Below are 21020 nucleotides of genomic sequence, written 5' to 3' on the forward strand. Positions count from 1 at the left end.
TTGTTAACCTTTTATTTTACGATTGAAAATTGCACAAGCTTATATTTTACGCACAGAAAACTTGTTTTTTTTGTCCAGAGCGATGACATCCGGGAGAGAGCCCTGGACGACATGATGGACGGCGTCCTGGAAGTGAAAAAAGACAGTCTTTTGAAAGCGGTGGGTCCACTTCACACCCCACCAGGCTTTTTCCTCTTCACAATTTTGTTTCGAAAGCGAAGGGCGGGATGTGCCTATTGATTCTGCTCCACAGGAAGTCCCCCAGCCCGAGTTTGTCCAGGCCAAACCCAACGATCAGTGGAGCGAGGAGGACAAGAAGCTATTTAAAGAATATGAGAAGAAAGTTAAAGAGATGGACACAGAGAAGGATAAATACAGAAAGGTGTTTCACCACATCTTCTTAAAGGGACATTGTGTATTATTTAGCGCCTTCTAATGGTAAAATGTTATTCATTGTAAAAAAACAAAACAACAAAGCTATTGATTTGAATAATTAGAAAAATAAGTCATGTTTATTTGTATAGCCCTTAATCGCAAGAACTCTCAATGGGCTGAGCAGAAAATACACATACCAACATAAAATATAGGTAATAAAAGAGCTCACAATATCCCTAAACATTATCTAATACAGGGCAGCACGACAACAGTGGTTAACGCATGTGCGGCACAGTTCTGAGGTCGTGAGAGCAAACCTTCCTGTGTGGAGTTTGCATGTTCTGCCCGTGCTTGCGTGGGTTTCCTCCCACATTCCATAAACATGCATGTCAGGTGAATTGGATGGTCCAAATTGTCCTTAGGTGTGAATGAGCGAGTGGGTTATCTGTCTGTGCCCTGCCCGAAGATAGCTGAGATGAGCTCCGGCACCCCCGCGACCCTACTGAGGATAGGCAGTGCAGAAGGATGATCTAATAAGTTGATATGTTACTACCTTCAAAAACTCAATAAAACTGGTATTGTAGACTGCCCACAATATCAATTTATATCAACTATACATGAAGTAACATATAAAGTGAATTTGTTTGAAATACCTTGAAATAAATATGAATATGTGTTAAAGCACTGGTTTTCAGCTGATCTGACTTCAGGACCCACCATTCCAGCGTTATGACAAGAGAGAGAACAGCCACATTTTCTTTCAAAACACAAAATGACCAGGATTACAAAAAGAAAAAAGTTTCAAGTACCAAATATATATACTGTAAGCCTACATACATCATATATAAGCAACCCCTTTAAAATAGCCACACATTAAAAGAAATTCAAAATATTATGAAAGCGTGTACCTAAACATCAATACCATTTTAATTTTGTAGTTGATTAAGATTAACACATTGGTAAAAACCTCCAACTATAACATTTTAAACCCTTACTGTACCCTCCAGCAGGTATTCAGTAGCAGAAACACGTACACAATTTTTGTTTCTATATTTTTTGTTTAAGTATGTGTTTAACTGAGTTCAACAAGCCCTTATGCTTTTTCCCACTGTGCCTATCTGTTTTATTTTACTTTAAACAAAGCTGTTTGAGGGAGGACCCATCGGGTAGGAGGAATGAGAGTGGCGATAGTGATGGAGAGTGACTTTTTCCTCGTTCCCATGTTTTTCTTTTTCTGTTTGTAAGGGTAGCATGAAAATTGTGAAAGTAAGAAAGGTCGTGCTTCAAGTACAGTCCAAATGCCAACCCAAACCCCAAAATATATGGGGAAAAAATAAAAAAAGTTTATTCTAGCGCTTTTAAGAAATGCACCCACTTAAATCATAAGGAGCTTAACCGAGGATGAAATGAAGACACACAAGCCAGAGGTGGCAGCCATGAGTAAAAAAGTTCCGTACAGGTCGGTCAAAAAAATCTGCATTTATTTGAGGGAACATGAGGCTGAGGCTAATGCAAAATAATTCTTAACAATATGTATGGTCACTTTGAGTCTCCGTAGTTTGTATTCTTCCTTTTACTTTGTAGAAGTCGTTTTCGGTTGCACTACACAATGTAACGACAACTAGAGGTAAATATTACATAGTGTCCCTATATTTGGAACCCTTTGAGACATTAAAGATTTTTGATCCTCGTGCTTGTTTTCACCTTTGTTTTTAGTCACTGGAAACCGAAATCAAAGGCCTTCAGAAAATCACTAAAGAGGCCACTGACCGTTTTGATGAAGGTTTGAAAAAGCTGTTTGAGTTGAAAATTAAGTCCGACATGGCCATATGTCAGGTGAACGGCACACAAACATACGCACGCACACACACGCCTTATTGTAGATTAATAAAAGGTTTTCCAATTGGGAAAAAATATGGGGTGCTGTCTGGGCCATAATTCAGGATCTGCTTTTATACTTGCACTTGAAAGAATTGTATACATACAAAACCAAAAACAGTGCAGTAAGTGAACGCTTTTGAACATTTTACCAGTGCGTTTAAAAGTGTTTGACTCGTACGTGGCTAAGGTTTTGACATTGTTTTATAATTATAATTCGATTCATTTGGTCCCTCTAGGGAAATTCATTTTTACTAACTGTAACAGGAGGGCTTGGTTTAGGGAGTACAGTCAGTGCTGTCGCAGCAGAGCGTGCACGAATTGACCTATTTACAGCACCTGGTAGTCTCCCATCCAAGTACTAACCAGGTTTGACCTTGCTTAGCTCCCCAAGATCAGGTGCTCTCAGGGTGGTACGACCTTAAATAGGTCATCAGGTTCATTTCAGTACTGCATGCGAGCGTGTTTGACCTTTGTTTAAGAAGACAAACGTTTGACTGGTGTGTTTGACCCGAAGGTGTGTAAGGTTTTGGTATGTGTTTCCTTTCACCTATTGAGCATTTCAGATGCAAGGGTGAAAATCCTGAATTTTATACCAGACAGCACCCCATAAAAAATGCCAATAATACTTGTGATTTACCGAACCTTAAAAACATTACCCCATTTTTAATACTAAATTAGTTTTCATCCCCAGTGATTGGAAATGATCTGCTAGCACCTTCATTGAAATAATACAAAATTAAAAGAAATAGCACATTGGTGTGTTTGACAGGAAGAACTGAAGATTAAAACTCTTAATTACTCGGTGCTTATGGAAGAGGTGATGGGGAATGAAGAGGAAGAGCTGGAACAAAAACTCAAAGACATGTCTACACAGAAGGTAAAAATGATCAAATTTGGAGATTTTCTCGCTCCATGATGCCCGAATTGACAGTTTTATTGCACACTCTCAGAAACAAATGGGTGAAGACCTGCTGAAGTTTGAGAAAGAAGTGGAAGCGTATCACAAGAACTACGAGAACATTGTGGCCGATGACAAAGTAAGACAAAGACATCCCTTTTACTATTGAGCGTCTATCTGCACATTCTGTTTTCTCAAGGCTCAAGACAAAGACTTCAGGAAGGAGTTCAGTAATCTGCACAAGGCTCACGTCGATCAGCTGTATAAACTTTTCAAGCGAAGACCCAAGTCGGCCATTATTCTTTCTTCGTAAAGATTTGCAGTTGTGCTGACTCGTGAGTGTCATGAAAGTTTTCTGTGCTCAGAGGTCACAAGAAGAACGCCATGGACGAATTGGACTCTCTTAAGAACATGCCAGAAGGACTGAACTTTCCCGTGTGGGACAAGTTTTGTCAAATTCGCAGGACAAAAATAGACACCGAGCTTAAGGTATGGCAAGAATCCGCGATTACACTGAAATCAATTCTATGTGCTTTTTCAACTGGCCTTGAACTAAAAGGTGTTTAACCTGCAGATTAAAACAACAGCGGTCAATCTAGCTGAGATGCAAGCGAGTCTGCTCAAAAGACGAGAAGAAGACGGGACGGCAGAAGAGGATATTGAACACGTAGCAACTGAACTTGAAAAGTGGGTAACGAGTCATTTATGTCTGTTCATGAAGGTTGCATTTTTACTGCCTGCAAAAAAATCCAGTTACGAAATTGAGTGAAAAAAAAACCATGAAAATAATGAAATTTCATAATAGTTTTGCTTAAGTTCTTACAGTGCCTTCTTCCGGGTTTGTGTTTTTTGTATATCACTCACAAAGGTTTCAGATTTCAGAGAAAACATAAGGAAATACTAAAGCAGTTTTGAAATGTTAATTCAATTTGTTAGTGCACAGAAAAAAAAAAAATCAAAACATTTCTGGCCCTATGTGAAAAAGTAATTGCCCCCTGAAGAGTTGGGCCACCTTTGGCAGCAATAACGGAAATCAAAAAGGTTTTCTAGCAATTACGGCCAGTTTAAGATCATACCAAAGCATCTCAATTGGATTTAAATCCAAACTTCGACTCGCCACTCCAGAACCTTCATTTTGGTTTTTTGAGTCATCGGTGAAATTTCTGGTTTTGGATTGTTGCTGCATAAACCATGTTCACTTGACTTTGAGGGCACGTCATTCAGGGTCTTCTGGTTAACACCATATTTCATTATTCCGTCAACCACAGCAAGTTGTCCTAGTTTTGAGGCGGCAAAGAAGCCCCACAACATCACACTGCCACCACCAATGCTTTACTGTTGACATCATGGTTTTTTTGTCAAATGCAGTGCCATTTTTACACCAGAAGTAACGAGCTGTATACCTTCCAAAAAGTACATTTTTGACTCATCAACAATTTTTTTTCCCTAAAGTCTTGAGGATAATCAAAATGCTTTTTGGCAAATATGAGACAACCGTGTTCTTTTGTGACAGCAGTGGTTTTTGCCTGGGAACTCTCCTATAGATGCCATATTTGGGCAGCCTTTCTTATAGTAGAGTCATTAACACTGACCTCAACTGAGGCCTGCAGTTCCTTGGATGTTGTTCTAGGTTCTCTTGTAACCTTCTGGATGAGCTGTCCTCGCCCTTCGGAATATTCTTAGTTGGTGGACCACTCCTGGGAAGGTTTGCCACTGTTCCCAGTTTTCTCTATTTGTTGATATTGGCTCTGACAGTGGTTTGCTGTAGCCCTACATCCTTAGATGTGGCGTTGTAACCTTTTCCAGACTGATAGATTGAAATCTCTTTTTTTGGACAGAGCTTTATTACTACCTAATGATGTGACATTTAACCTCCCTTTTTTCTGTTTTGTTTGACATCTTCAAGCCTTCGCAAGGAGAAGAGAAACTTCCTGAAGGACATCACAGTCCAGTTCTTGCTTAAACAGGGCCAGGTAGAGATGACCAACATGGACCTCATCCCTGACTATAGCAAGTCCATTCTCCTCCACAGGAGCAAGATTGAAGAACTAAACCAGACTATCAGGGTGAGTGAAGATCACTTCTGTTCCTCCCTAAAAGGTCCCCCAGCGTCTCATGTTTGCCCGTATTTGTCCGAGCAGGCGCTCGGCGAGCAGAAGATCGCCGTCATGGTGCAGACGAAAGACTTCCGTAAGGGCATCATTCAAGTGGAATGGGACAATACCATGAGGACGATGCAGATAGAGGATCTCAAGAACAAGGAACGGGAAATCCAGAAAATACGTCTGACAGAGGACCACAAAGAGGTTTGTGGGTTGTCACTAAGCCCGAAAAGGTTATTTGTAGAAATCTAGGCAAGTCAGCTATCTCTATTTAAGGGTGTTTACAAACTAGAGTTTAAAACATTTAAAAAGCAAAGAAAACAAGTACTAATAAAAATAAGTAGCAACATTTTCTGACATGTATTTTTACTATTTTCTAATAAAACAAAGAAATAATAAAATGAGCCCGATTTTGCTCATGCAAGATAAATTTGCCAATTTTATTTATCTTGGAGAAGAATAGTCTAGGAGATGGCAGATAATTGTGATCATTTTAAAATGTACTTTTCAGATTCAGATTCAGATCTACTTTATTGTCATTCTAGTACACGTGTATACAGAACGATGCATCTGACCCCCACAGTTTCCTTGAATGTACAGATATAAATAATGTTGTATTGTATTTTGGCTACGTATAGTATTTTACCATAGTTCCGATAGTGCAAGAAGAGTAGCTAACCAGATGCGCAAAATGGGCAGTCAGGTTAACAAGTCAGGTACACAGTAACATTAACACTGTAACAATAACGCTGTAATTACAATAGTGCAGAGAGCAATGTGCAAGGAGTGGCAGCTATAAAAAAAAACTGCCAGTAGTGCAAAAGTCAGATTAGCAGCCGTTTAGATTTAAGTTAACTATATGTTAGATTGACCATTTAACAGTCTAATGGCCAGGGGGACTAGACTATTGCGGAGCCTGGTGGTCCTGCACCGCACACTGCAGTACCTCTTCCCAGAGGCTAGCAGAGTGAACAGTCCATGATGGGGGTGAGAGGGGTCCCCGGTAATGTTTTTAGCATGGGATAGGCAGTGCTTCTGGCCAATGTCCTGAATGGAGGGAAGTGTAGACCCGATTATTTTCTCTGCTGTCCTCGTTACCCTCCTAACACTACCCCAGTCGGTAGCGCTGCAGCCTCCACACCACACAGAGATACAGCTGGTCAGGATACTCTCTATGGTGCCCCTGTAGAATGTAATGAGGGAGGGTGGGGGCAGGTGGGCTCTCCTCATCCTCCGCAGGAAGTACAGGCGCTGCTGTGCCCTCTTAACCAGCGATGCAGTGTTTACGGACCAGGTGAGTTTGTTTGTAATGTGCACCCCTAGGAACTTGATACTGCTGACAACCTCCACAGCCTTGTTGTTGATGCAAAGTGGGGCATGGTTGGGCTGGTAAAGTCGACAATGATCTCTTTAGTTTTGTCGACATTCAGGACCAGGCTGTTGTCCCTGCACCAGCCCACCAACTGCTCCACCTCCCCTCTTCTTTATCTTAGTAAAAAATTAATCAATAGAATAAAGAGCGATAACTTCCATTTGAGTGTCCTGAAAGGGGCTTTGAAGTAAAATGTATTATTATTTGTCGTATAGATCATTTTGCTCATATTATTTTATATATTTTCATTTGCAGTGAAAAATCATGTATTGGTGAATTTCAGGAACAACTTTTATCATTTTTAAATTTAGTAGACACTCAAAATAAGGAGAAAAGATGGATATTGATCTTGCCAGGAGGGCAGGGGCGAGAAACCTTCAGATAAAAAAAAAAAAATGTTTGGACTTTCTTAACAATTCAATATTTTACCAGTAGAAGGCGCTAAATAATCTGCACTGTTGTTTTTACTACCATACCTCATCAATCGTGTTTGGGTTAAAACCATCCAATGCCCATCACATCATGCCCATACCACCTAGTTTCCCAATAACTCTGTCCTTAGGATTTCTTCAATAATGCCAGCTAGCCTTAATGCGGTTTTATTTGCACACATAAAATGATTTATAAGCAGCTAAGCATTTTGAGACCATTTATTGCCATTCAAACATGTGCAAAACCAATTCCAGACACCTCGCATCAATCCCAAGTCAACGCCCGACCTAACAGGGAGATCCTCCCACATGTTAAAACAACCCTAAAGACATGTCCAGGCCAAAGGGGAGTCTGAGTGTCTGAGCAAGAACAGACCCCATAAAGAACTGATAGTCATGTTTTTCGCTCTTTACAGTGCATAGCAAAAAGTATTGATCCCCCCTCCCAAACCCAATGACTTTTTGTTGTATTGCCACATTTGAGGCTACAAACTTGTAGCAAAAAATATTAAAATGTTTTCTAAGAATTAACAACATGTGAAAAAACATTTCAACATTTTTGAAGGTATTGACAACGAAAAAGCTGAAGAGAAGTTTTTGCAAAAACATTGCCGCCCTGTTCTCTCAGCTCAGTTCACTGACTGCAGAAGTTCCCTGATGACTTCTGGATGATCCAAAGTCAGCCTAAATAACCAACAATTCCAAGCAGGGTGATAATTCCATGCACCTCTGCTGTCATGTAGGTTTTAGATGAGGGGTTGGTGTAATAATAGTCCGATGCATTGCCGGAGTGACTAATCGAGAGGAACGGGAGATTTCCCGAAGGGCCGGCTCATGTCAAAGTCAAGTTTAGACTGGCTGGATGAGAAAAATTATTTTAACATGTATCTGCCACTTGCACTATTTAACAGTACTCGTGTGTTCATTCTCTAGTCAGCTATTTGGCCACATTCAGCGCAACCCCAACGTCGTAGCAGTTGAAGTAAGTTTGACCATCTGAGGGAATTCTCCACTTCCAAATTTTAAGTTGGTTGGGCCAACCACCACTCTACCTTTCTGTAGCAGTAAAATGAACAGAAAACAGCGCGAATAATATGAGTCAGGTACGATGGAGGGTAGAAAAGTACTATCTTCAGACGAAAAAGCCAAGAAAAAAAAAAGTGTTCAAAGAAGACTCAGCCAAATGCGCGAAATTAACATGTTTTTCCGACATCATCCAGTTGGTAGGCTACTAAAAGATGTGATAACATTTTGTATTGTCGTCAGTGGGCTATCCATGTGCTCCATGTGACATCACTGGACTTCATTGTCATCATATTTGTAACTGGCCACAGCTTTGCAGTGCTAAGCATATTACATCAAGAAGGTATTGCGTCCGGATTACCTATTTTTGGCTGACAAGAGAATAAATGCAAGAGTAAGGTTGGACAGTGCTAGTGACAGATACATGTCAAAATTATTTTTCTCATCCAGCCAGCCATCCGGGAAATCTCCTGTCCTACTCAATTAGTCACTCTGGAGTTGGCAACCAAAGGAGGTTTTCCAAAGTATTTACTCAAAAGGGGGCAATATTTTTGCAATGCCTACTTTTCATTGTTTTATTTCTGACAATATAAAATGTTGAATAAAAATGGTTTATTTTCAGGACTACATCGCACATGTTGTTGATTCTTTGACAATATTTGGATATTTGAGTTTGAAGCCTGAACTATGACAGTATACCAAAAAGTTCCTGGAGTAAAGTACCTTTGCAAGGCACTGTATTTTTAACACTGCGATGGCTGCGTATGAGAATTTTCTCTGAAGGCCTCATTGCTAAGCGTTGAGGTGGTCCTCCTGTGGCGGGTAGCGCGCTTCCTTTCATTGTTCAGACTTCTGGAACGTTGACAAATCAAAGTTTTGAATACAAACAGATCCATAAAATGGGCTTGTAATTTTATGGTGCAGTAGTGTTTATGCCATCACAGCAACAGGATGTTGAACAGCGTGCACTCTGTAAGCTTTCTTTTTTCTTTTTCAGTATTTGAAAGCTGACAAGGACAACCGTGTGTGCAAGCAGGCACTATCTGTGAAAGAGACTCAGACCCTGCAGCTCAAGGTGACGTGAGGCCTGCGCACACCCTTGTTATGATACAATTGGGAAGTAATCTGAAACTTGCACTGTTGCTTAACAAAAAAACAGTTTAGTGTTGAAATGCAGCTCTAAATAAAAGCGGTTAATTTATTAACAGGTATTTTGTATGCATATACTGGCAATCTGAATGCCCTGTGTCAACATACTGCCCCTCCTAAAACAGTAATGGTCTTGTAAAACACATCACAAAAAGACTTTCTGCTTTTTTATGCATTATGGATAATGAACATCTAGCAGTGGCGTGTGGTGTGTTTTGCACCAGGTGAGGCAGTCAAATTTACAAAAGAATAAACCTAGACAACTACTATCAATTTATTGTCAGACCAATGAAGAAAAAAAATTAACTAGCATAGAAAAAAAAACTTGTATTGTCTTAATAATAGAATAGAAGAATAGAATAGAATTTACTTTTATTGTCATTCTTTGTAACCATGTACACAGAACGAAATGTTGATACACGTGACCCGTACAGTTAAACTGTAGCGAGCCGATGCAGCCGCAGCCAAACAGGGCGCAGCCATTTTAGTCATTAGGTGACCAAACCCCCCCAATTCCAACCCTTAATGCCGAGCACCAAGCAGGGAGGCAATGAGTACCAATGTTGTAAGTCATAGGTATGACTCGGCCTCCCAGTCTCGGAGCGGGCGCCCTACAATCTAGGCTACCGAGCTGGTAGCAATAAATGAGGTGTACTTCTTTTGAATAAAGGCATCAATAGATGGGTAATCTAGGTAATACTGGATGGCTTGGCTTCCCAGTTGGCTTGCCAAATAGCCATTTATTCTATTGTTAAAGGCTGTGGTGTGCTCAAAATCAAAATCCTTGGTCTCATTATCGCCCTCTACCTGAGACAAGATAATTCACTCTGTATCTGCTCAGCACAGTAATACAAGGATGTGAAAATAATTGCAATTTTGATAAGAAAATCCCAAAATTGTGAGGTTAAATAAGAAAGCTTCAACACTGAGTACATTTAGCCATTTAAGTTTTTTAAATTTCATATTTCGATGATGACGGGTGAGACACAGCCTCAACTCACTAAAATCTGGGTATTAAAAAGCCAACAACATTATTAGACAACAGAAAGAGTCATTCTACTTTGTAGATTATTTTCCTAGTTTTCTAACAGTGTATCCCATCACCTTAAAAAGAATTAAGGCCCTTTTCAATGCTCTCATGCCCTGCCACTTTATTTCAAAGAATTACCAAAAGGACGTGAAATACCGCAAACAGAAAATCAGACACCTCCAAGCTCAGGCAGCAATGAAGGAGATAAAGAATGCCACCTTGGACAAGCAGATCCAGGACATGCATGTTGTTGTGTCGCAAATGCGACACATCTACGAGGCCTCAGGTAAGCCCAAAAAAAAAAAAAAAAAAAAAAAGTCGCTAAACTTTTCCATTAATCGCCACCTAATATTTTCTTCGACAGCAACGGAGGCAAACGAGGCGGCGAACACAGAACAACGCTATCAGGAGGTCCTGCTAGTGCAACGGCTGAAAGACACTGCTAGATTCCAGATGGAGAAACTGGCTTACCTCAGTGCTGAGGCACAACACCTGAGGATGAGACACGTCCCTTCGCTGGTACACATCAAATACTGAGTCTGTCATGTTTTATTTACACTTATTTTAAAAGATCCAAACTACAACGCGAGCTATACACTGTATGCCGGACAAGAAAATAGCAACAAATAAACTCAATTTTTCTCTCCAACTCAATCTTGAACATTTATTCTCTAAAATCTTTTGGAATTAGACTCTACTGTGTAGAGTTGAACATATATCAACCATCAGGTTGGATAATTTGTACTAAAGAGGAACATTTGGGAAGGAAAAAAATGAAAATCTTTAATCAAACATTGTGGATATATCTAAAAGCACCTTTAGGAAGCAAAGTCCTCCAAAGCACGGTTGAAGCGCAGGATTTTGTCATCCAAACCAAAGAAGTTGAAGAGTTCAGATAGGCTGGCCTTGCGGCCCTCTATAGAGATCTCTGACTGGAGTTCGCACAAAACGTTTTGGGCGCACCACCGCCACTTGTCGATCAAAGTTTGTAGCTGCGCCAGGTCATTCTGGAAGAAGGATAAGAAGCGGAAAATTTACCTTAAATTCTGGACCCAAGAGTGCACCCAATTAAAAGCCTCATTTGAAAATTTAAGAACGAAACTCAGCTTTGTCTTTGTACAAGCCACACCGAATTTTAAACTGAAATCTTAAAGGTGGGTTAAATCCTATGAGGTGTCTTTAAAAAGTTGAAGGCTAAATAGGTTTTCTATTGAGTGTACAAACAATGCCCAACTGAGTTCAAAGAGGCATTTTGCCTTGTTTTTCCACTGCGCATATATGCTCCCATCTTACTTTTAGCAAAGCTGTTTGGTGCGCAACACATTAGGTGCGAGGAACTTTTGGGGGCTGAGGAGTTAGAGGTGGTGAGATTTTCAGCTGCATCCAAAGACCCCCCTACCACCCTTATATGCCTAGGTCAAGTGTTATATTTAATACAATTATGCTAAACAAATCAAAACAACGGTAAATAGGGTTGCGTCACATGCGTTGTTTGTTTTTTTGTCATTGGAGGTTGGGGGTAGTGGACCGAATTTGTTTGTTATCGTTTTTGTGAATTAAAGGAAACTCCAAATGACCTCACATTGATGCTGATAAAACGATGAGAAGTGTAGCATTTTGATAGATGACTTTCACTACTGTTCAATTTTGATGTATGATTTGAGGACTTGATTTGTGCAAATGTCGAAATATAGTATGTTGTAAATATTGGATAAAGTACTGTCAACCCTCCTGTTATTTATTGTATGAATTATTTTGGCAAAAACAAGGACTAATTTCTCTCGAAAAATGTTTCCATGCATCACACCGGTCTTGTATGTTCACCGTTTTCTTAAGCTTTGCTCTGCTTAAGAAACCACCCTTTCAACCATCTGCTTCATGAAAAAACAAAACAAAAAACAAGCTGCACCATATTCAAAGCCCAATTGTTTTAATTTAGGAAAAAAGCAGTGGCTTGGAGGCCAGAAATTACAGCATACAGTTCTCAGGACACCAGGTAACCTACCTTGCTTCTGTACATCTTCACCATCCTCAATCGCCGTAACGTCTCCGCCTTGTCCTTGACCTCCTTGCTGAGCCGCTCTCGTCGTTGTGCCAAGTCTTCCGGGTGAGACGTCACCTGTCCAGAAATCGTCCGGGAAAACGTTTCACTCCCGGACCGGCTTTCCTGGCAACTACCCTCAGGCAGGCTGATAAGTGGAGGGATTTTATTATCATCATCTTGTAATAGAATGTGTTGGCCGACGTCTTCGTCCACGCAGAGGCGCTTGGCAACAGAAAAGGGCGAGGTGAAGGAACGCCTCGTTCTCTTCAGCCGCTCCTTCAAGGAGGCGCTCAACTTCTGGTGAGGCTGTGGAAAACATGTTAGAAAACATGTTTTGTTTTTAGTCAACAAAACTGCACAAAGAGAATTATTACATTTTTAAATTAAAATAGCTCAGCTCTGGCTGAAGAGGTTACATTAAATATAAAAACAAGTCCTCCAAGAAAATATGAACATAATGTATTCAAAATTTCCCTTACATTGTGCATAGTTTATCACCTCCCAGGGGTAAAAAATGTCAGTCATTGAAAAAAAAATGAATATGAACAAAACTATACGAATAATAATCAAAAATATACGAACTATTATACACAGGGTTCCCACAGCCTAAGGAAAGTTGAATTTAAGACTTTTTTTAAATGCCTTTTGAAATCAAATTTGAGACCAAGTCGGCAAAAAAAAAAAAAAAACAATTGGAACAAAAAAAAAATGTTTCTTGCACACAATGCATTGTGCCTTGTACACATTACCTGGCACAGCTAGCCATGGCAAAAAAACTTTCGTAGGACAGCCACTTCTCATTAAATCGACACTCTCCTATGGTCCAAAGTAAACGTATTTGAAAGGCCTGACTGAAACCAGGGAGGTTGCTGGTTCGAGCCTCAGCCGGGTCATACCTAAGACTTACAACATTGGTATTCATTGCCTCCCTGCTTGGTGCACCGCATTAATGACTCCCAACACATCAGTTGGGTTCAAATGGTCCCATGAGAATCTCATTGTAAGAGTGGATACCATTCAAACTGAAACTGAAATCACATCACCGTTTGTCATCCCGTTATTGTGGTCATGCAATGTTGCCACAAAAGTAAATTGGTGAATTATTAAAAAAAGACAATTGATAAATGTTACTAAATATTTTCAGTTCAAACATATACAAATCTAATTAATATTGTTTACATGTTTAAGATTTTTTTTTAATTTGATATAAGACATTTTAATGCCAATTACGGCCTTATTTTTTAGAGAAATTATTTAAATGCCTTTTAAAACTTTTCAATGATCCGCAGGAACCCTGTATACAAATGTGCTTTTTTGTCTTTTAAATAGGAGGAATTTAGATTGATTTTACAAAACAATAGTCTCACTTAGTGCCCTGCGACTGGCTGGCAACCAGTTCTGGGTGTCCACTGCCCAAAGTCAGCTGGGATGGGCTCCAGCACTCCCGCGACCCTACTGAAAATAAGCGGTGCAGATAATGGATGGATGGATAGTCTCACTTAGAGGTAGGTGACATGATTGTCTGCTATCTTGCTGTAACGGTTACCCAAAGACACAAAACCTCACAAAAGGTGACAAGAATACATTGCAGTAAAACATTGGCAAAACAATTTTGCCAAAGTATATTAAATTTATTTTAAAAATGTGATTGCGTTACTTCATCACTGTGTCAAAACTTATTTTCAAAGAGGGCCACATCTGCGTAAAGTCTGACCTCGATGGGCTATATCTAACATATATATGTGACTAAATGTAATTGTTTCTTCATCTATACACCCTGGTCATATCCCTGAGAGTGGTGACCGATAACAAGACAAACACAACAAAAACAAAGGAAAAAAATAAAGGGTTAAAGTAGCAAAAAACATACATGAAAATTTTCTGGGACACCTCGGCACCCAAGTTGGTCATGCTTTTGTCCCGCCAGATGATACGGGACACAAGAAAGCAAAAAATATAACTGTAATATAAAAATGCATGCTTTAAAATATTCATAGGTGGAAAATTTTGCATTTTTCGACATAACACGAACCATCGGACTGTCAAAGGAACCCGAAAAAAAAAGTTTTTTTTTTTCCTTCTTTTTTGATTTTTGTTTTCTTTTTTAGCGAAAGGCTGGGCAAAAAAAACGAAAAAAAAAAAAAATCTGCTTTAGGTAACTTTGAGTCTCCGTAATCTGTATTCCTCGTTGTGCTTTTTAGCACTTTTTTCGGTTGCACAACAGTACAATAACATTTAGTGTTCAAATAAAACGTAACACGTAAATTATTACTAATTGATTGATTTTAATAATAATTATTGGTGGGTTTCTTTTTAGATCCTATCTTATGTAGTATTTTTTTATATATGTATATTATAGGCAGCACGGCGGCGCAGTGGTTAGCGCTTGTGCGGCACAGTTCATGTCATGGGAACCTGTCGTGGGTTCAAATCCAGCTCCAGACTTCCTGTGGTGAGTTTGTATGTTCTCCCCGTGCTTGCGTGGGTTTCCTCCAGGCACTCCGGTTTCCTCCCACGTTCCAAAAACATGCATTTCAGGTGAATTGGCCTGTCCAAATTGTCCCTAGGTGTGAATGTGCGAATGAGTTGTCTGTCCCTGTGTGCCCTGCGATTGGCTGGCAACCAGTTCAGGGTGTCCCCTGCCCACTGCCCGGAGATGGCTGGGATGGGCTCCAGCCCCCCCACGACCCTAATGAGGAAAAGCGGTACGGCTAATGAGATGAGATGTATATTATATTTAAACAGTGGAATTTTTTTATCGAAAGGTTTTATGGTGGAAAACATGATTCAGCTCAACAGCATCAGACCCCAGCTTCGGCTGCCACCGAATCAATTAAGTTTGAGACCCATGCTTTAAAAAGGGAAAATGAAAAATTATTCAAAAATTTGAAACATTGACTTTACCGTCTCATTGGGGCCACACGGACTCGAGAGTGAACGATGTTCTGACATCATTAAGAAGTTCTGCGGTGTCTCCTCCATGAGGAAAACTACTCTTCGCCAGCTGTCGCCACTCAAAAATAATTTACAACGGCTATGTATTTGAAAAAGGGGAGGAAGAAAACAACCTTATCTTCTGAAAACTTTATGAGACTCTTCCAAGTATGTATATTGTTTTTCTTCAATAATGGAAAATAAACGCAGTTTTAGAATTTTTTTCCCCCTCATTTCCTTATTTTGGAATTCAGAAGCCCTCCAAAACCCGTGATTGGTGTAATTTTAATGACGCGTGCTCGAGGGTGCTTGTGGGAAGTGTAGTTATGATTGTCACTTATGATCTGGATTAAAAATAAATAAAAAAATCACGCAATTTATAGATTTCACTGATAAGTTTTATGCTATAATCTCAAGATCACATCACAGATCCCGTGATTTTACATTATTTTTCTATCTCAGTGATTCTCCACCTTTTTTGAGCCATGCCACACTTTTTTTTCATAGTTTTTTCGAGGCACACACCAAATGTCGAAAAGCTTTATACATTGATGTTTTTATTTTTTCATTTTCTTATTTTTTTTAAAGCTTAATATATCCTGTTGCGTAATTGGACACTATTAAGTTTTTTTTCTTATCACCTGTCGTTAGTGGTCACCGAGGCTCGAGGCAATATGTATTTATTTTGGTTTTTACTTTTCCTGAAATTTTGAATATCACTCTATCTTGACTTGTTTTAGAGATTGTATTACATTTTTAATTTGTTGTTCTCGGACAATAACAAAATTATACTCCAACTTTGCAAAACGTATCTGGCAGTGGAACATTTTTTGCTATGTTCTAACTTGTTTTCTATTTTTTAAGTCAAATGAGAACAATGATAATAAAAAACAGTAAAATAATTGAAAGGAGCTGGGCAAAATATTTGCGGCACACTGGACAAAGTCTCGTGGCTCACTGCTTTGCCCAGGCACAATGTTTAAAAAAAACTGTTGTAGCTACCATAGAGTTACCTAGAGGGAGTCATGACTTGATTCAACACTTCCCACTAGTTGAGTCAGTCCCGTATTCTGATTTAAATCACCAGTCATTTTCCCCGGACACCCTCATGCGATATCATGTATTCGAAATTAAGCCCTGTAGCATATTCTTGCCACTGACTCAACATTTCAACTTTTACCAACAAGCACTGGGAGTGAGTTTGGAAACCAAAGTGAGGCAAAGGGGGCCAAGAATCTAGAATCCATGTGAGATGTGAGTTATCTTGCCAGCTTCGGATGGAACACAGGTGTACTTGTCAGGAGCTTGAACAAATTTATATTAATTCCATGTGAGCATCCATATTCCCATTTTTTTCCAATATGTCCTTGGGTTAATCCATTTGTCAGTTTTATGACATCAAAGGTTCTTCCATGTGATTGAGCGTGACGCCGAGATTCAGTTAAATTCCAAAGGATCTTGTACATAGAAGCCCTTGTTTTCATCTCCTTGGGCATTTTTATCACTTTCCATTGCAGCAGAGTGTTAAAACAACTCCCGGAGACCGACAACAACAATAAAACACAGTCCAACATGATTTGGGGAGGCTTCCAAAGGGTGGCAGGGAAACAACATTGCAGGCGTTTTTCGACAGACTCTGTTACCAGAGTGTGTACGTGCGAAAGTAAACCACAGTTATATGACCGATGGGATTGCTTCTAATTATAAAGTGTAGTGATGAGTGAGTGACGCTGTATGCTTGGGTCAGGCAGGGTTAGGTTTGGTCGCCGGTTTGGACGAGATCCTGGATCGTACTGTTCCTCATTAAAGAGACAGGGAGCATATTTAGCATCTCCTTGTGGTAAAAAAACACATCAACTACATTCATAAAAAACAAAACATTATTTAATAAAATTGTAGCGAAATTTGGGTGGTGAACCAATTAAATAAAGAGCCAATTTTATTCTTTTCAAAACTGGTCTTGCCTTTTTAGAGAACCACATACATTTTAATATTATATCAGGAAAAACAGATTGAAAACCTTAGTTATCCTGGGGGATGGCTACACACAGATTTAAGTGAATTATTTTAACCGTCTATGGAAGTTCAGTATACTTTGAACAACACACACACACTCGTGGACTTTAAAAAAAAAAAATACTAATCATCTACAGAATAAGCTTGAATAGAACACGAAACAAAAATAAGAAAATAAAACAAAGAAAGATCTAAGTTGAGATCTTAGCTGGCAACATTTAGCTAGAAAACCCATGTTGGCTTAATAATTACGTATTATAATTTGATAGAATTCCCCCTTAAAGTTACACTAATACCAATATATAGCACCATAAAATGGACTGTACTTCTGGTACGATGAAGGTGACAACCCAGTCTCGGTGATAGAGGAGTGAGGAATCTCGGAGGCTGAAGACCCGTTCTGGATGAAGACCACTGGATGCATTGTGTTCAAGCTGGGGTTGGCTGCTGGTAGCTTGAGGATTTTTTGGAGGTCGCTGGGATTTGGTCCTGTGCTGCTTGTGTGGCTGGACCCTGGCTCGCTGGTTTCAGAGAACTCTTTTGGCCTCTTGTAAACCAGACCCCTTGTCCGCCTGCTGGCCTCTTTCAAACTGAGTTTCAAGGTCTCCTGCTTCTGCTCGCAGTTCTGATAATCTGACCCAATAGTGAATGTGCTACGAATAACAATACATGAACTAACATAAGCAGGTAGGCGCCTTGCATGGCCGACTCCGCTATCGGTGTGTTAGTGTGTGTGAATGGGAGCGTGTGAAGTACATTGTTAAGCACTTTGGGAGTTCTTCAGTGATAGGTTTAAGCGCTATAAAAATGCAGTCCATATAAACATGCACATTTGAAAATACTCGTCGGTCGAGCAATTAGAATGTATCCTAAGTGTGCGTTTTGGTCACTTTGAGTCACTGTAGTTTGTAAATTCCCTGGTGCATTGTAGCACACGTTTTTGGTTGCAAGGGTCTCAAAATCGCAGCCTATGGGGCTAATTGCAGTCAGTGAGATAATGGTTTGAGAGCCCCACCTTAATATGTAAGTTTAAAGAGATTATTTTTTTATCCATCCATTCATTATCTGCACCTCTTATCCTCAGTAGAGTCGCGGGGGTGCTGGAACCCATCTCAGCTGTCTTCGGGGAGTGGGCAGGGGACACCCTAAACTGGTTGCCAGCCGGTCGAAGGGCACACAGAGACAGACACTCGCTCATTCACACCTAGGGACAATTTTGGACCGGCCAATTAACCTGACATGCATGTTTTTGGAATGTGGAAGGAAACCGGAGTGCCAGGAGGAAACCCACGCAAGCACGGGGATCACATGCAAACTCTGCACAGGAAGGCTGGTAGCTGGATTTGAACCCATGACCTCAGAACTGTGCCACGCACGCGCTAACCACTGCACTGCTGTGCCGCCTGATTATTATTTAGTGCCTTCAAATGGTACATGCAGGTTGACAAATTTGTATTCAATTGATATAACATAAGCCTTACCTGCCCAGCCCTTTACAATGTTTCTGTTTTTTGTGGTTACCCTTAGCAGAAATATGACAGATGATTATGTCCGCTACAGTATCTCTCGGTGAGCCTCATGTCATATAAAATAAATACAAATGTATTGACCTACGAGAATTTGTGTGATAGTTCCTGTATTACTGCTTATATTCAAATTAATACTGTATTTTCAACGAGTGACTTTTTTACCAATAGAAGGCACAAAATAATAACAAATGTCCATTTGACATATGAATATTCTACCAAATAATGCGTGAATTGAATTATTTTCTGGCTTATAAAGGACTTATAGTTAGTACAAAATATGTTCAGTAGATGCAATCTGAAATATGCATCCCATTTTGAGGGCACTCTATTCACTCTTGGGCTCCCCTGCACCAACTAAAATGATTTAAACATGCCCGAAGTATGGAAACGTTTTAGAAATAGTGTACATTTCTGTGACTAATCAATACAATTTAAGACCACAAAGTTCAAGAAGAATCAAACATGTAATTGCTGTTCCTCAGTCAATGCTAAAAAAAAATCTGTGATTTACCATCAAACAACCAATAATAACTTCAGTACTGTAACTAGCTGGGAATGCAGCCTGTTGACGCATTAAGTGTTCCTGTGGTACAAAACTAGTGTTTACATTTCCATTCCCGGTGTGAGATCCGCAGTAATGAAGTAATCATTGCCTCACACTGAACCTTTGGACCAAAATATGTTTATGCAAAGCTAATCCGCTTGTTGTGTTTTATCAGTTCTGCAAGCACAAACACAAGGGATCCAAACTGTTTACTGACCATTTCTAATATACCTAGTCCTTTTTTCCTGTTAGGTTTTAGTTTATTCAAGCTCGTACATACACTGCCATCCAAGTTTGGGGTTGCTTAAAAATGTCCTTTTTTAAGGAAAAGTACAGTTTTTTTCTAAAGAAAATGGCAGGAAACTAATTCAGAAACAAACACCCAATGCATTGTTAATGTAGTAAATGACTATTTTAGCTGCTAATGTCTGTTTTTTTAATGCAGTAGATACCACTCCAGTGTTTTAATAGTACCGTGTGTATGCTAATTGCGTTGGATGGCTAATGGATGAAAACCCTTGTGCAATTATGTTTAACACAACTGAATAGCTGGTTAGAGAAGCTGTAAAACTGACCTTACGTTGCACTAGTCAAGTATCTGGAGTGTCACAGTTGTGGGTCCGCTTAAACCTTCAGAATGGCCAGAAATGAAGAACTTTCATGTAAAACTCGACAGTATTTTCTTGTTCTAAGAAATGAAAGTTATCATTCCATGTGAGAAATTGTCAAGAATCGTAAGATCTCTTACAACGGAGAACTAGAAGTCATTGTCATGATTGCCAAACTCAAGACACCTGGGGCAATCGTTTGGCGCTAAGGAGCGTGCCCTCTGATTGGCTGGCACTCCCCTCTTAAGCAGTCAACACCCAGAGGGGAGTGTCATACCGTACTTGTGTCTCTTTGTGTGTTTCGCCAGATTACCAGTACCAAAGACTTCTCCAGCTTGATTCCTGCCTTCCTCCTGTTTCGACCTGTTTCTGTCCTGCGTTTACGATCTACTCTCCTGTCCTGGCCACCGACCTGCCCGCTAAGCTGTATCAATTCGGCCTACCTGTCATGGAGTTGCCATTCCGTCCAACGCTGCTAGCGACCGAAAACCATCGGCTTCCAAAGCAAGCTCTGTCAGCTCAATCCAATAAAGATTCCTTTAAAACGAACGTAATTGGGTCCGAGATTCCATTCTGGTTCGTGACAGACATCTTCAGTTGCATTGTACAATACAGTGACATCTAGTGGTAAAATATAACCCAGTGTCCCTTAAAATCAATTAACTTATATTTCCCAGTAGGATTTTGTACTGGCTGTGTCCCACTGGTTTTAGACCAATATCTGACAATGTCCATCTGTGATTTAATTTGTCGTCATCATGTAGAAAATAACATGCACAGTTGAAAAGTTCCCAAAAACTTACCCGCCTGTCCAAAACGGATTAAAGAAATTACTCAACCAAGCAATCAAAAGAAAATTTCTGTAAAATTATGATATCCACATTTTGAAACGTGATTTTCGGAAAACAGAATTGGAATTTGTTGAATTATGAGCAGTTGAAAAGGATTTACTGTGTCAGAAGCATTGGTATTTTTTCGGCAAAAAAAGAATCATGAAACGCTTTCTAAAACAGCTGTACACATGAAAAATGAAAGTTTTGTTTTCTTGATTTTTGTTTTTGTTTTTTTTCAAAAAAACTTCAAT

The 21020-nt window shown here is 39.7% G+C and overlaps 2 protein-coding genes across 4 annotated transcripts in view; one reads left to right on the top strand and one right to left on the bottom strand.

Annotated features, from left to right (window-relative positions):
- The window catches only part of cfap43 (cilia and flagella associated protein 43), a 24329-nt gene extending 13419 nt beyond the window's left edge, over nucleotides 1-10910 (top strand). For both annotated transcript variants that reach the window (XM_088351493.1, XM_088351492.1), the window contains exons 10-22: nucleotides 79-159; nucleotides 254-382; nucleotides 2092-2211; nucleotides 3026-3133; nucleotides 3207-3293; nucleotides 3354-3442; nucleotides 3520-3643; nucleotides 3729-3841; nucleotides 5061-5220; nucleotides 5296-5460; nucleotides 9080-9157; nucleotides 10394-10547; nucleotides 10626-10910. In XM_088351493.1, coding sequence (XP_088207619.1) covers nucleotides 79-159; nucleotides 254-382; nucleotides 2092-2211; nucleotides 3026-3133; nucleotides 3207-3293; nucleotides 3354-3442; nucleotides 3520-3643; nucleotides 3729-3841; nucleotides 5061-5220; nucleotides 5296-5460; nucleotides 9080-9157; nucleotides 10394-10547; nucleotides 10626-10798 — 1581 coding nt within the window. In that variant the 3' untranslated portion in view covers nucleotides 10799-10910. The remainder of the gene's footprint in view (nucleotides 1-78; nucleotides 160-253; nucleotides 383-2091; nucleotides 2212-3025; nucleotides 3134-3206; nucleotides 3294-3353; nucleotides 3443-3519; nucleotides 3644-3728; nucleotides 3842-5060; nucleotides 5221-5295; nucleotides 5461-9079; nucleotides 9158-10393; nucleotides 10548-10625) is intronic.
- The window catches only part of sfr1 (SWI5-dependent homologous recombination repair protein 1), a 21161-nt gene extending 5657 nt beyond the window's left edge, over nucleotides 1-15504 (bottom strand). The window contains exons 1-4 of one of the 2 annotated variants that reach the window (XM_088351494.1): nucleotides 15210-15504; nucleotides 12267-12611; nucleotides 11078-11268; nucleotides 18-319 (exon numbers count right to left, since the gene is read on the bottom strand). In XM_088351494.1, coding sequence (XP_088207620.1) covers nucleotides 11080-11268; nucleotides 12267-12611; nucleotides 15210-15287 — 612 coding nt within the window. In that variant the 5' untranslated portion in view covers nucleotides 15288-15504 and the 3' untranslated portion in view covers nucleotides 18-319; nucleotides 11078-11079. Of the gene's footprint in view, nucleotides 1-17; nucleotides 320-11077; nucleotides 11269-12266; nucleotides 12612-15209 lie in introns of those variants that run through there. The other variant, XM_088351495.1, reaches the window with a different exon arrangement.
- Nucleotides 15505-21020: the final 5516 nt, after the last annotated feature.

Source organism: Urocampus carinirostris, chromosome 13 (genome assembly GCF_059441175.1).
Source record: "Urocampus carinirostris isolate Australia breed hairy pipefish chromosome 13, RoL_Ucar_1.0, whole genome shotgun sequence".
Taxonomy (NCBI): domain Eukaryota; kingdom Metazoa; phylum Chordata; class Actinopteri; order Syngnathiformes; family Syngnathidae; genus Urocampus; species Urocampus carinirostris.